Here is a 15,634-nt window from a genome sequence, read left to right on the forward strand (position 1 = left end):
TTAGACTTCATTTTGTTTTCAGAAGATATGTCTGAAAAATACGAACTTTTATTTTAGCTTGACTAAATGTAATGTTACAAACTTTCATTGACAGATATTTTCTATAGCCTAACTCTGTCTAAAAATGTTACCCTCACAGAACCTTTTTACATTTTTGCAATTAGACTATTCATACATGCCTGTTTCTTATGTGAACTATTGTGTGGTGTCCAAAACAAAATTAGAAGCTGTTTTCGTACTCGGATATAGGGTCCCCAGAATATAGGCAAAACGTGACCCAACCTGTTTTATTAACATTAGCACTTTTAGATATGTAATATTAGATGGAATGTACTACTGTGTTGTAAGTGGCTCATAACTGTCATCTCAGGATGATTTTAAACTCCCAGTGCTGGTCGTTCTGGAGCTGAGACAGAACGTCATACTGGCGCGGATTTTCCGTCCGTTTGTGTAATACCCGCGAGCGATATTATTCAAGAAACTACCTCACTGCTTGTGTAACTTGTCTTAATTCCTTCAATGAAGGCCCAAGGTAATTTATTTTTACCTAAAGTGATTCATAATCCTGAAACAATGGGCCACAGTCAAAGAGAAGTTGTTCTCCTGGCAAGCTATTGTAACTCGTCCAGAAGGTGGCACTCTAGTCATTCTACATAAAGCGAGGTTTACAATGCGCCTTTTGAAAACAAATAGGTCATATCCTCCTCCACATTAGCTTATGATTTAGTGTTGAGTTATGAGTAGGGATTTAGTATTTGTCCTCAAGGACAGCCAAGTTCAGAATCTAATAAAGCTACAGTGATGCTACAGGTTTGCTTTTTGAATACATTTAATGCATGTTAACCAAATTGTTCTTGTGTGAGGTATAGCCATGCTGTAATCCTCATCAGCATTTTGCAGACTAGTAAAAAGTGTTAATATCTATGAGACAATGTGTATTGTATGTGGTATCTGTAAATCAAAATATAATTCATTTAGCTGCACTACTCTTTCAGACAGGTAGTGTTACGCTTCTTTTTCAAAAAGAGTCCATAAGAGGAAATTAAAAAGCCTGTCTAGACGCATGCAGTTGAGGGTCGAGTCAAGAGCATCGAGGGTCATCAGAAGGTCATGGTCAAAGTTCAAACAGAGCTGATGAAATGGAGACTTAAGAGAGGACAACATTTGCTAGATACAGCACAAAGAGAGTTCATTCATATATGACACACATAATAAAACTTTATTATCATGACTGGAACGACAGAAATATTGTCATTTGTACCATTTCTGAGTTGGATCTCCATATAGAAATCTTAAGAAGACATTTAAAGAAAAGAAAGGTTTTCATAAATGGTGAAACCTAAACCGTTATACAAAACAAATCAAGATTCAGCCTGTTTTTTGATCATTTGTAACAATAACACTAGAACTTTACTCACATAGGGATAAAATGAAATGCTGATTGACCTCATTTAACTATTAAACCAAACTGTCTATATTGTACTGTGTTCATAGGCTATATATACACATGTATCACACAGCAAGTCAGACAATAAGGATAGAGAGACAAATTATTTACATCATACAGTAGTCCGTTATGGCAAATCACATTCATAGTCATCTTCACTACATAGAAACATACAGGCCCACACTGAATCTGCATCTGCTGTTCACAAAGTCTCACATATTCTTTCTCTCTCTCTATAAAGTATATTTTGCGTATGCATATGCAGAATTACATATATATGCATGTGTGTGTGTGTGTGTATATATATATATATATATATATATATATATATATATATACACACACATATATATATATAGTACATTTATAAACACGTACATTCTATCTATCTATCTATGTAAATATATACTTGTAATAATTAAAATAGATATTAAATATAAAAAGCATACATTTATAATATCTCTCTAGACATATGCACGTGTAGCATATGCACTCAATCAGTTGTGGAAATGTGAAAAAGCTGCGCAGATTCCATGTGAACCTTGTAGTATGTTCACTTTGACACTAAACTTTAAGCAGATTATATAAAAATATAGAACTACAGAATAAATCTTGTCAGAAAGATTCAAATGGCCAGGACAGAAAACAATCATCTGAACATAAGTAAACAAAACAGAATCAGATCATTCATATATCGGTCTGAATCAGACGAACAGGCCTCCGACCGAGTCCAAGTTCCTCAAGACATCCTCAAACATCAGGTGAGTCCAGTGTTCTCCTGAAAACTTCATTATGCTGCACTCAGTTCATAGTATGAAGGCATGCACAACGTTTTATTACACTTTTCACAGAAAATGATTTGGTCAACGTATGCTCAGGTAACGTTGGAGAACACATGTTGGGACATCTTGAAGTCGTTTGAAAGCATCTGCCAACAGCATGAATGAATCAGATGGTCACAAACTGCAAGAATCATCAAAATGCAACCCTAGAGATGAAATGTCCCAGGAGATCAGGACCATCTCATGCTCGACTGGAGAACCTTAACTCAACAGGTCACGGCTCATCATAATCTATTTACAGCGATTAAGGGAGTGTCCGTGCCTTTCAAGTCTTTCACAGTGTCCTTGAGCCGCTTTCTTCCTGCTTTAATGATGAAAGAGCCAGTCCATTGTCTTTCATGAACAGCAATGGCTTTTTGGTTGTTCTCCTATCTCTCTCTCTCCCTCCCTCTGTCTGGTGTGTGTGTCTCTCAGGTGCAGCAGTCACGGTCCAGGTTACTCTGAGAGGAGATGAGAGAGGGGTAGGGCGTCATCTTATCGATGTTGACGTAGGTGGTGTTAAGCAGGATGTAGTGCTCGCCGCTGAAGCTGGAGAAGATGGTAGCGATGCGGGACACGAGCTCTGAGAAGGTGGGCCGGCGCTCGGGTTTAGGGTGCCAACACTCAATCATGACATTATATCTACAAAGAAAAGAGTAAAATGTTAGGAAAATCTAAATTTTTTATAAAAGTACTTATTGTGCAGGATTCATCTGCACACATTTTTCCAAGGAAAAAAAGTTTCAAATGTCATTAATTATTTAATGTTCATGGCATTAACAGAAGCAAAATACTTTAACATTAGGGGTTCATTTATACAATTAGAAACAATCTAATAAAATCCCCCTGGATATAATGAAGCCCCACCCTGCATTAATATAAACTAAATATTATTTGTTTAAATTTAATAGGTGCCTTTAAAAATTAGGTAAATATATATATTATTTCATAACATTTATATTTTAAACATGAATTAAATAGTTTTTTAAATGTCTCTATTTTTTTAGATTTTTTTTTATTTATTTTTATTTTACTGGTACATTTAGTTTAGTTTTTGTATTTAATTTTGTAACAACACTAAAGTATTTACAATTCACTTTTGATCAATTTAATGGTTCCTTGCTGCATAAAATAATTTATTTTATATAAATAAACATATATTTAATTTTACACACACACACACACATATACACATCAAATATTGATTATATTTATTAAAATACAATTTATATAAAAAACATACTGACCCCAAACTTTTGAAAAGTTTAAAATATTTCTGTTTATTTGTCAGTTAATCTTGATTCATTTTGAGCTAAGAATCACAAGTGTAAGTCATTCTACTTCTCAACTTTCCATCCCAGCTGTTTGCTTTGGCAGTTCAAGACACCTTTGCCTTGAAATTTATAACCTTCGGTGCAAACTTTCAACGCATTTCAGAATGACTTTCCATTGTTTGTCCTGCAATAGTCTGCTGAGCAGAGGCATGAAAACCTGGGAGGACTGGCTCTTTGAAGGGAGTGATGACCCACATATCTCTATTCAGATCCGTGGCTGGATATTAGATGGCAGTGTGTGAAGAATGTTTGGTGGTTGACTCATATCATACAGGCAGGGTGGGGAGTCGATGTGTGCCGAGCTCAGGTAGTCATGCAGAGCTGAGTTTTGATGAACTACTACTGCTTGACTAAGTCTGCGGGTGGTTAACAATGGCTCTCTGTTTTACACTTGTGTTGATGCACCCCTTTGGAGTGCAGTACGGAGGTCATAATGAAGAACCAAGTGTGTGTCATGTGGGTGTGTGTGTGTGTGTGCACTTACAGTGCATCTGGGCAGAACTCTGGCTGTAGCAGTCTTCGTCCTTGCAGGAGGAAGACAGTGATGTCGAAGGAGTTCACATCAGAGTACGGCGGGGCGCCCCGGGTCATGAGTTCCCACAGCAACACGCCGAACGACCACTGCGTGAAGATCAAATTCAAAACCATGAGTTATGAGGAGGGCAAGTGAGCACCTATCAAAACAAGTGAACTCTGGATGGCTGCAACACTGTCATTTGTTTGAGGCCAGCAGAAAGGGAAACAAAGCACAGAAAAGCTGAACTCATAAATCCACTTTAGGGAACAGTCAGGTCAGTATTTGGGAAATTTTGAGAAATTATTTTTCCCTGAAGTGGCCATGAGTAGTCATCTATTTGATTTGAAATGCAGGTACGAAAACAGGACATGAGTCATGGCACACCTTGAGCCCTGACATGTGTGTGCATGCATGAGTCAGTGTGAAAGAGAAACATTTCTGCACAAATCTAGTTAAAAAGTGACCCAGAGACCAAAAGTTGTTTAAAGACTGGATAGCTTTTAAAATACTGCCATAAGAAGAACTGGACCAGACTAAAATATCCAAGTAAATCTTTGTACTGCAGTAAGCTAACTGAGATTGTGATTGAGATACTCACCACATCAGATTTGGGGGTGAACTTATGTGTCTGCAGACTTTCTAATGCCATCCATTTGACGGGCAGCTTGACCCCGTGCTTGTTGTGCACGCTGTAGTACTCTTTATCATACACGTCTCTGGCCAGACCAAAATCAGCCACCTTTACTGTGTAGCTCTCATCCAACCTGAAAGAGACATTCCAAATATTTATATTATGTACAGAATACAAATATTTGATCTAAGTCATACATATAAGACTATAAACACCCTAATGCAAGTCACATGCCCCTAAAAACATGAGTGCTCCTAAACAAAAAAGTAAGTGCCCTGAACATACTGTACGATACTTCAAAACACTGTTGGTAATTTGTTGAAAAACTCACATGCAGTTTCTGGCCGCAAGGTCTCTGTGTACAAACTTCTTGCTGGCGAGATATTCCATTCCTTTGGCCACCTGCAGCCCGAAACCCATCAGGTCCTTCACTGTGGGGTTCTGTGGGAACCAAAACAAGCACTCCATTTAAAAACAATAACGATAAAAACAACACAAGGCACTTCCACCTGTTTAATTTCAGTTTTATCATCTTTATTATGTTTTTAATAGCTATGGAGCTACAGACACTGAAGTTGTATGGAAAGACATTAACTCTTTCTCCACCAGCATTTGCAATATGCAATACACCAAAATAAAGTTCAGAGCCTTGTTTCAGTTTTATTCTAGCTTAAAGCATTCTTTTTTTAATCAACACTTGAATATAATAGGTAGGTTTCATAAAAATGTATAGTTTTTAGCAAAAAAGGTGAGAAAATAATATTTTTATCAGAAACTACATCTGGATAATTTTCAGTACGATAATCAAAATGTATGTTCACGTGTGTTTTTGTTCGGGAGGTTTTGTACTCGTTCAGAAGATGTGTAATAGCACCCCCTAGTGTATAACAGTGAAAACACGAAAAGCTGTAAAAACTTGTCTTTGGTGGGGTAGCGTTGTCTTCTAAAAGACGAGATAATTTGTCAATGGTAGGGGAAGAGTTAAGTGCCAGATTTACTAAACAGGTCAAATTAGCACCAGAGCACGATTCCAAAACACCGCAGATGGGCGTAGAAATCTCTGCGGGGTATTTACTGACAATTTGCAAATTTCAAACTCAGACGCAACACCCCATTTACATACTGACCAATGCAATATACCAAGTGCAGCGCAAACTAGCATAGTCGCAAATAAGCAGAGCCAGTGTTCAGTGCAGGTGATTTACTTAGGACACACTTTTTTGGGCGTTAAATAATGTCATTAAATAATGACGCAAATACCAGTAACTTGATAAATGAAAATGTTAGTAAATCGCATTGCATTATTCATTTTAATACTCTCCTCCCATAAATTTTGCATCAGGGAAACTCCTACAAATGCATAGTCAATGAGTTCAGGTGCAAAAATAACTATGTCCACGCCTTTTCAGTGCTAATTCTTTAGCGAGCATCTTTAGTGAATCCTGACAGTACTATTTTAATGGCTAAAGATGGTTTGCGCTGGTGCAAGCTGTTAGTAAAGCTGGACCTATGATGCTGCCACCACATACGTGAGCTTCATCTCTGATGAAGTTGCGCAGATCTCCATGCTTCATGTACGGCAACACGACGAGAGGCGAGCCTTCGCTGGGCAGGCAGATTCCCAGCAGAGAGAGTACATTAGGATGGCTGAAATCTTTCATGATGATGCCCTCCTTCAGAAACTGGGACACCTCTTCTATATCGGTGATTCCTGCCACACAAATGCACAATAACAGAACTTCAAAGATCACCACAATGGTTTTTGGTATCACCCCCAGCTTAGATTTACACATGCAAAATGACTCTTTTAAAATCTATCCTGCTATACGTTTTCTGAGATGGCAATAAACCTGCCAAATTGTCAGTGAACCATTCACCACGACTAATAAATTATCCCCAACACTATCAAGTGTTTTATCACACACAGCCTGATATTTCAGCCGGGAGGTTTCGGAGCGGAGACTTAATCCGCTGTGACATGACCGCACCGTTACTAGCTGAGCTCTGAGATTCTGTTGGTCCTGCCATTTTAGCTGCGCCTCCCTTAATCTTGTTGGTGGAGCGTTCACATTTTGAGGAGATTAAACAGATGTTTAACCTTTCACTAAGAGAAAGAGAGGCTTATGGGTACACTAAAAAGAAAAGGCCTGTGTGTACATGTCTTACAGCAGACTGATCCTGAGCGATGATGCATCCTACGCTATACTGACTGCTGTCAGAGTATCCTAGGATCCTCAAAAGATTAACACTGATCTGGGAACAGCTCTACAGTAGTCAATCAATTCTTCATTATTTATTCATAACAATTTTATGATTCTTTGCTGCAATTAATATATGAATGCACCAGGGTTATCACAGTTTACCAAAAACACGGAAACAAAATGAAATAAATGAAATAAAACATTTTAATATATATTTTATTTCAGCTAGTTTTATTTATTTTGCCTTGATGTACTAAAATAACTGGAATTAAATCGAAATGAATAAAAACTATATAGACATTTTTTAAAGACAAAAAACTACATAAAATTAACATTTCAAAAACATACACATAAAATGACAACTTTTACTAAAATGAAAAAGAAAAATATAAAAATAAAAATAAAAGAATAATAAAAAATATCAGTAAAAACTGAAATGCACAACAAAAACACTCCTTTGTCAAAAAGATTATGTAAAACATTATGCATTGAAAATCTAGTTAAATAACAGTTCCTGTTGAAAACTGAGACAGGAAATCAAAGCTGGGGTCATAAATCTAAAAGCTCTCAGTGACATGACGTGATTAGAGGCATCTCTAATGCGATATGGCTGCGATATGGCTGCATTCATCATCATCATCTTCATCACAAGGCCATATTAAAACAGCCTCAACAGTCATATGTCATACTTCAGTAAAGAAATGTCAAACTGTGTTCAGAATGGATTCATACTTTATGGGTAGAATAATTATGTAGACTAGAGGGGATCCTAAATGTATTTTAAGATTTTCTGTAGGATTTAATAGTTTCAGTGATTTTTAGGCAGTTCGGGCCACTCAGTACCAGGTTATAGCAGTTTTACCATGTTTAAGGGGTGTTAGGCACCACGAGTGCCTTAAACCCTCATGAATATGATTGAATGTGGTTCATCCAGTAACATTAGAGCTTCAGCTCTCTGTGCTTGCAACTGTACCACCTCAACACTCATGTTGTCAAACTCACGGTTTAAGGACTTGACAGCGCAGTGCTGCTTCTGGCCATCTGGTTCGAGTAGGGTTCCATGGAACACACAGCCAAAGTGCCCTGGCGCACACAAAGACAGGAAAAGATGCAGAGATTATTAGCACATCAATCTATCAAAGCGCTTCATGCCAGAGCAGAGTGTGGGCATAGCAGGTGCATATCACATCAGTCCAAAAGCAAAAACAATGGAGTGTGAATATATTGTGTTGGGACTACAATTGATATGTTGGTCATAAACTTTCTCCCTCTGAGTCTCCCTGTCTCACACAGTATGATACTTTCTTAATTACAGGAAGTGACATAAGTATGAGGTTCATTTAAGTTCAATTCAGTACCATTTTCCATTGTACATTTGCTTTTTTGGAAATGTTGCAAGCCAGACTCAAACTTGCATTGCTGGTTATACATTACAGTCAATTTAATAACATGTGAACAGTAAATACATTAATAATATATTTCTATTTAAAATAAATGCATTTTTTCCCTATCCATTCATCAAAAAAAACAAAAAAACAAAAAAACAATTACAAATATTTTTGATTTTGATCAGCAAATCAGCATATTAGAATGATTTCTGAAGTGTAAATGTAATATTTTATTCACTATATTGTAACTTTTTGATACTTTTTGATCAAGTAAATGCAGCCTTGATGAACATAAGACACTTAGTTCAAAAACTTTTTCAATAGAATGTCGTGGAAAAAAATCATTTATATCATTGATTCAACTCAAATTGTGAAACTTGTGTATTAAATAAAATCAGTGCACACAGACTGAAGTAGTTTAAGTCTTTTGTTCTTTTTATTTTGATGATTTTGGCTCATATTTAACAAAAACAAAACAAAACAAAATTAGAATATGGTGACATGCCAATCAGCTAATCAACCCAAAATACCTTCAAAGATTTCCCGAGCCTTCAAAATTGTCTCTCAGTTTGGTTCACTAGGCTACACAATTATGGGGAAGACTGCTGATCTGACAGTTGTCCAGAAAACAATCATTGACACCCTTCACAAGGAGGGTAAGCCACAAACATTCATTGCCAAAGAAGCTGGATGTTCACAGAGTGCTGTATTCAAGCATGTTAACAGAAAGTTGAATGGAAGGAAAAAGTGTGGAAGACAAGTTGCAGAACCAACCGAGAGAACCACAGCCTTATGAGGATTGTCAAGTAAAATCGATTCAAGAATTTAAGTGAACTTCACAAGGAAAGGATTGAGGCTGGGGTCAAGGCATCAAGAGCAACCACACAGAGACGTGTCAAGGAATTTGCTGAACCACAGACAATGTCAGAGGCGTCTTACCTGGGCTAAGGAGAAGAAGAACTGGACTGTTGCCCAGTTGTCCAAACTCCTCTTTTCAGATGAAAGCAAGTTTTGAATTTCATTTGGAAACCAAGGTCCAAGAGTCTGGAGGAAGGTTGGAGAAGCTCAGAGCCTAAGTTGCTTGATGTCCATTGTTAAGATTCCACAGTCTGTGATGATTAGGGGTGCATAATCTACAGGGGTGTCATCTACTGGTGTTGGTACATTGTGTTTTTTGAAACAAAGTCCAAAAGTGACCAAAGTCATTGCACCCGTTTACAAAGACATTTTGGAGCAATTCATGCTTCCATTTGCTGACCAGTTTTTTGAAGATGCTGATTTCATTTTTCAGCAGGATTTGGCACCTGCCCACACTGCCAAAAGCACCAAAAGTTGGTAAAATGACCCTGGTGTTGGTGTGCTTGACTGGCCAGCAAATGCACCAGACCTGAACCCCATAGAGAAACTATGGGATATTGTCAAGAGGAAGATGAGAAACAAGAGACCAAAGAATGCAGATGAGCTTAAGGTCACTGTCAAAGAAACCTGGGCTTCCACCACCTCAGCAGTGCCACAAACTGATCACCTCCATGCCAGGCTGAATTGAGGCAGTAATTAAACCAAAAGCCCCTACCAAGTATTCAGTACATGTATAGTAAATGAACATACATTCCAGAAGGGCAACAATTCACTAAAAATGTTTGTTTTTTTTTGTCTTAAGAAGTATTCTAATTTTTGAGATTTTTTGTTAAATGTGAGCCAAAATCTTCACAATTAAAAGAACCAAAGACTTAAACTACTTCAGTCTGTGTGCAATGAATTTATTTAATCCACGAGTTTCACAATTTGAGTTGAAATAAATGAACTTTTCCACAACATTCTAATTTATTGAGATGCACCTGTAGCTTGAAAATGTAAAAATGGGAACTCTAATTTTTCTTTCCAATCCCCAAGATTTGATGTACAGAGTAATTCATATCGGTTGCACAAATAATGTTCAACGAGTTGCATGGCAAAGTTTAATAATTAGTGCTTTATTGAAATCTGACCCTACTGTATGTATAATAAGCTATAGCAATAGTGAGACAGACACATAAAAAAATAATTGTGAGAATACTGTGAAATACAAACTCAAACAAGGCGTCTGGAGTGCAGTGTGGTGTGTAACTGAAAGATTTATCAATTACAAGTGTCTGGGCAGGGTAGTCTTTCTAATGAGGGCATGGAGAATAGAGGGCAAGAAAGAGTTGGGGTGTTGTGTTGAAATAATAAAGCGTGGAGTGCTGTAATCTCTCTCCAGCTCCGCTATCACGTCTTCCCAGATGGCAGCAGAGTCGGATTACTGGCACAGAGCCCTGAGACGGACCAACAATGAGCCTGGAATTTAACACGGGAACAAATCACCACACATGCCACCCCGAGCACCCCAACATACTCGCATACACGCACAGCCTCTTCCTTCTTGGTCTATAAATCGCATTGTGTCACATGCACAAACACAGGCACACACACATACACACACACACACACACACACAGAGACACACAGGACTTGGTTTTCCCACAGGGGTGGTGGGTTTTAGGAGTATTGTGCAGGGGTTTGGGCAGGACTGGAGACAGTGAATCTGATACACACACTCACACCCCCACTACTGGAGTACAATGAGAAGACGGCAATTTAATGTTCAAATGTCCAACCTGCCGGGCTGATTGTCACCGTTTAACCTGATTAACTTTAACCACGTCTGAAACTGATTCACTCTGCTAAATCCCTCATTTGAGATATTGAATTTCTTGTAATGCAGTTTTTTGGCAAGTCTTTGTTTCCAAATATGTTTGCAAGTTACAGTAACAGTACAAAGAGACTACACTTTGGGTCAATGACAAAAAAAGTGTGTCCAAGGTAAAGGAAAAAGTCTAGTTTAAATTGTGTATTTTTTAACCGAGACTCACTGATGACAAAGAGACAGCTGACCTCGCTATAATGTCTTGTCTTATGTATTTTTTTTAAACATAGTGCTGCCTCCTAATAGTCAACTAATCATTAGTCGACCCGAAGAGGCTTTAAATAAATTTTATTAGTCGCAAAAAAAAAAAAATCCACAGGCGAAGTCTGTGGCGGACTGTTTTTTGGTCCACCCATTCAGCATATTAGAATGATTTCTGAAGGATCATGTGAAACTGAAGACCAAAGACTTCTTAAAAATATATTCAAATACAGAAAACCATTGTTATGTAATAATATTTTACAATATTATTGTTTTAATTATATTTTTTATCAAAAAAATGCAGCCTTGGTGAGAAAAATATACTTTTAAAAAAAACATAAAACCTTACCAATCAAAAAAATCTGACCGGTAGTGCATGTCATGACAATGTCCAGATTTGTGTGTCCCCTCACCTCTCCCGATGATCTCATTCACATGTAGGAGCAGATCTTCCCGGGCGATGACCACGTGCTGCACTTCCTTCAGCAGCTCTGGATGGAGGCTGCCCAGGTCTATAGGTGCATTAGAGGGCAACAGAGGAGACGCCAGGTCCCCTTCCATCGGCCCGAGCATTGGGGACAGATCCACATGGGCATGAGCATAGAGATGAGGCCGACAGGACTCGGCCTGAGACAGAGGTAAGTTTTGGTCTGCAAGGCAATGGGGTCGAGAGGTCAAAAGTCAATGACTTGTTCTCCGAGGCCTGGGGTCACCTGAACAAAGCAGGGAAAGTCTGGGAGGCAAAGTCATTACACCAACTACAAAGAGGTTAGGAAATTCTAAACCCAGCAACACAGATGAGAGGGGATTTTTTTCATCTTTTCAGACGAAAAAAGGAGGCAGAGGCAAAGCAGGAGAGCATGCAATGTCTTCAGAGAGAGAGAGCGGAGAGTAAGGTCAGAAAGTGTATGTGTTTGGAGAACTGGAAAAAAGTTGCCTGTCAGCAATGATCTAAGACCAGTCCAAGCTGGTCTGAGATCAGCAGAGAAGGCAAACCTCCACCAGTGGTGTGTTTTGAGCGAGAGGCAGCGAAGCGTGAAAACATACCCTCAAGCAAAGTGGTTCTATAGTCCACCGACTCGTGAGAGACCATTTCATTAGTCGGACTGACACTCCTCGCGTTTGCCAACATGTCCAAGTGCGGAATGTGAGCCCGGCCGTCATACCAAACCATAGCCTTAGCTAAATCTACAACCAGAGAGAGACAGAGGGTGAGAGAGAGAGAGAGAGAGACCAAGGACAGGTGAGAGAAAAAAGGGACAGATCGCTCCACCACAGACTTCAGCAGTGTCAACTCCCACAAACAACCCAGAAACAGCTTTCTTTCTTTATCTCAAGCACTCATTCCATTCAAATTCAGTTAAACAACCATCAGACGAGTTCAATGCTGGAATAACTATTGTGACCTCTGAACATAAAGCATGCTATGCTATTAGTGCAAAAAATCTAATAATAATAATATTTGTTTTTTAATCTGGATTTTTGTTGAACAGTTGTTGTCATAAAAATACATAAAAATCCTTAAAGCAAGATCAATTTAAAACTGTAAACTTGTTTCTAGAGAATAAAAATGTTTTTTTTTTTGTAAGATTTATGCACAATGTTATGCCAAAATAAATATATAAACAAATCCTATATATATTTTTTATTTGCATAAAGTAAATTCATATACTTTTATTTTTAGGTTTAGGATATCTTTCTGGAAAACAAGATTTTTTTTTTTTTTTGTAGGGCAGACATCCAAAACTTGATTTGACTTATAAAGTCTTCCAGCTTGGATTTTATTTTATTTTATTTTTTATGTAAATGCTCTTTAGTTATACAAATGATGTGGAACATCAAAGTGTTGCTTATTTAACTTGAAAAGCCACCAGAGACATCAAAGAAGCCAATAGCTTATATAAAGCACACATACATTAAAAGCTGCACAAGAAAACGCAAAGTCACATACCATCAATATGCTTTTTTCTTTTGATCCAAACAAAGACTGCGATCAGGAGCAGTAGAAGGATGGACACACACACTCCTCCTGTGATCAGAATCTTGTAGTCCTGGTCTTGAGCCAATACCACTCGACCTAGGATCACAGATGATGTGGCCTGCTTCCACTACAATAGATACACAAATTACTTCGTTATTTTCAGTCAAAATCAGTGACCAAATGGACAGAATGATCTAATTTTGCTACAGTATTGATTTTTTTAATTAAATATTTGTACAATTATTTTGAGAGTATTTTAAGCCATATCCTAAAGATAACTTAATACATTTTATACAAATTACTTCAAGGCATTTTCAGTAAATATCAGTGACCATTTTTCAACTATATTGATTTTTTTATATAACTATTTTAAATAATAAATACATTATACAAAACAAATTATATTTTTAAGCATCCTCTTTTAGTAAATTCCTTTTAGCAACTGTTGGCATAATTGGCAGAAATATTAGAAGAAAATATAAATCACAGATAAAGGCAAGCCCACATGCAAAACTACAAGCAGGAAATCTCCATGCCATCACATCTGTGGTACATTTGTTTCAGATTTCATAAGCGGCGAAGTGTTTACATTTGAACCTCCAACATCACAACAATCCATCTAGAAACATCCTCAGGGAGCGTTTACGATCAGAGAGAGGGCTCCGCTGGTCATAAAGCAGCATGGCAAAATGAAACACACATATCCACTGCAGGCAGGAGGGGAAATTGGATCAGAGATAGAGCCTCTCTTATGTGGTGCAGTATTATTGAGTTTGGGCTGAGATGAGTTTTACCACACCGTATAGTGATGGGGTCAGATTAGAGCATTGTGTCACACGCACCCTGTCCGTCTCTCCCCGACAGATAAGCACTTTATGCTGAGGCCAACGTCTCCTTGATCTTTGCACCAATCATATCAGACTGTCTGGGGCCAGAATGGGGGACAGAAATGTCTTTAATGCTCTTGTTGAGCAAATGGTGACCAGAAAGGAAATACAAGGATGGCATCTTATCAGGTGGAGCCTGATATATATAAATTACAACATGAACACCTTTGAGGAAATGAAACTAATCCTCATTTCCAAGAGGAATATGTGTTCAGGAGCTAATCTGGAAACCATCATGATTTGGCAACCCAGAGGCCTTTGCTAAGATCAGAAATAGCTCCTGTTTGGTACTTTGAGAGTCTGCTGGCTGGCTGACGAGTGGCTCTTATGCAGGCCGGTCTGGACAGGAGTGGTCTGAAGTGGAGGAGAGAATGAAAGAGTCTCGTACCTCCACCTCCAGCTCTTTGGCGGCGGACTGGAGCTCCATGGGTACGGTGCATTCGAGCGTGTTGCCCACCAAAGTGACGCTCTCACAGGTCCGGTTCGAAACTCTCAGCACCTCGCCATTTTTCACCGCCTCCTGATTCACAGGGGGTACCTACAGGGGGAAATGACAGAAGAAGAAAGGTTTAAATTGCTGTCTTTAAATTGCCCCATGATTGAGTGTGTATATGGGGCGTATAGATTGTGCAGCGTCTACCCCTCTAAACCCAGCCAGCTCTGGTGTACAGAGCGGAGCAGAAGGCAATAAAGACAGCGATCGCATTCCTCACATGACAGCCTGGGCTTTACAGATTGGACACACTCCACTCTTGCACCTGTTACCATACAACACCGGCCAGCCTGAGATCCAATGCGAACAGACACACATACACTTACACTTAAGACCCAGCTCCCTAAGGAGATCACAGCCATTCACAAAAAGCAAATGATCACTACGTAAAAATATGGGGTTTGTTTTAGATAATCAGCATCTGCCAGAACCGTGATATATAAAGTGGGCATGACACATTCAGGCATTTTAAAAAGCAATGATAATCTCCAGAATTTTTTTTTTAATCAGCAGTCGATCTACATGGGATTGAGCGGGGTCCAAAAGTCAGACCAAAAGTAAACCTGAAATGTAAAAGTCACATCAACTTTTCACTTTAGCAATCGCATCCAAAATAAAAGTTTTTGTTTACATAATATATGTGTGAGTATTTTGTATATTTATTATGTATATATAAAAGGCACACACATACAGCATATATTTTGAAAACATTTACATGTATATATTTATATTCATATAAATTATTTCATATATAATAGGGCTGTGCAATTAATCGCATGCGATTGTCATGCGCATCTCATCAGTAAAGCCGGTCCTGTGATTAGTAGTAAATCATCACCATCTGCTTCCAGGATGAGTGGTATACACTACGCAGAGCCGTAGTTCACTGACAATTAGGCAATATCAGGTTCATAATGGCAGAGTAATCGCGTTCGATTTCGAACTCGATTACACCTTGCTTGTCAGCCATAGGCTCTGTGCAGTGAATGCTGCTCAATCTGAAAGCAG

At 38.3% G+C, this 15,634-nt stretch overlaps 1 protein-coding gene across 1 annotated transcript in view; it reads right to left on the reverse strand.

The window, feature by feature from the left end:
• Positions 1-1,192: 1,192 nt before the first annotated feature.
• Positions 1,193-15,634, reverse strand: part of LOC113043267 (hepatocyte growth factor receptor-like) — a 47,402-nt gene continuing 32,960 nt past the window's right edge. Inside the window, 10 exon segments of the mRNA XM_026202515.1 lie at positions 1,193-2,910; positions 4,087-4,223; positions 4,718-4,883; positions 5,082-5,191; positions 6,280-6,461; positions 7,954-8,034; positions 11,679-11,915; positions 12,313-12,453; positions 13,217-13,373; positions 14,522-14,671. Coding sequence (XP_026058300.1) covers positions 2,700-2,910; positions 4,087-4,223; positions 4,718-4,883; positions 5,082-5,191; positions 6,280-6,461; positions 7,954-8,034; positions 11,679-11,915; positions 12,313-12,453; positions 13,217-13,373; positions 14,522-14,671 — 1,572 coding nt within the window. The 3' untranslated portion in view covers positions 1,193-2,699.

Source organism: Carassius auratus, chromosome 25 (genome assembly GCF_003368295.1).
Source record: "Carassius auratus strain Wakin chromosome 25, ASM336829v1, whole genome shotgun sequence".
Taxonomy (NCBI): Eukaryota; Metazoa; Chordata; class Actinopteri; order Cypriniformes; family Cyprinidae; genus Carassius; species Carassius auratus.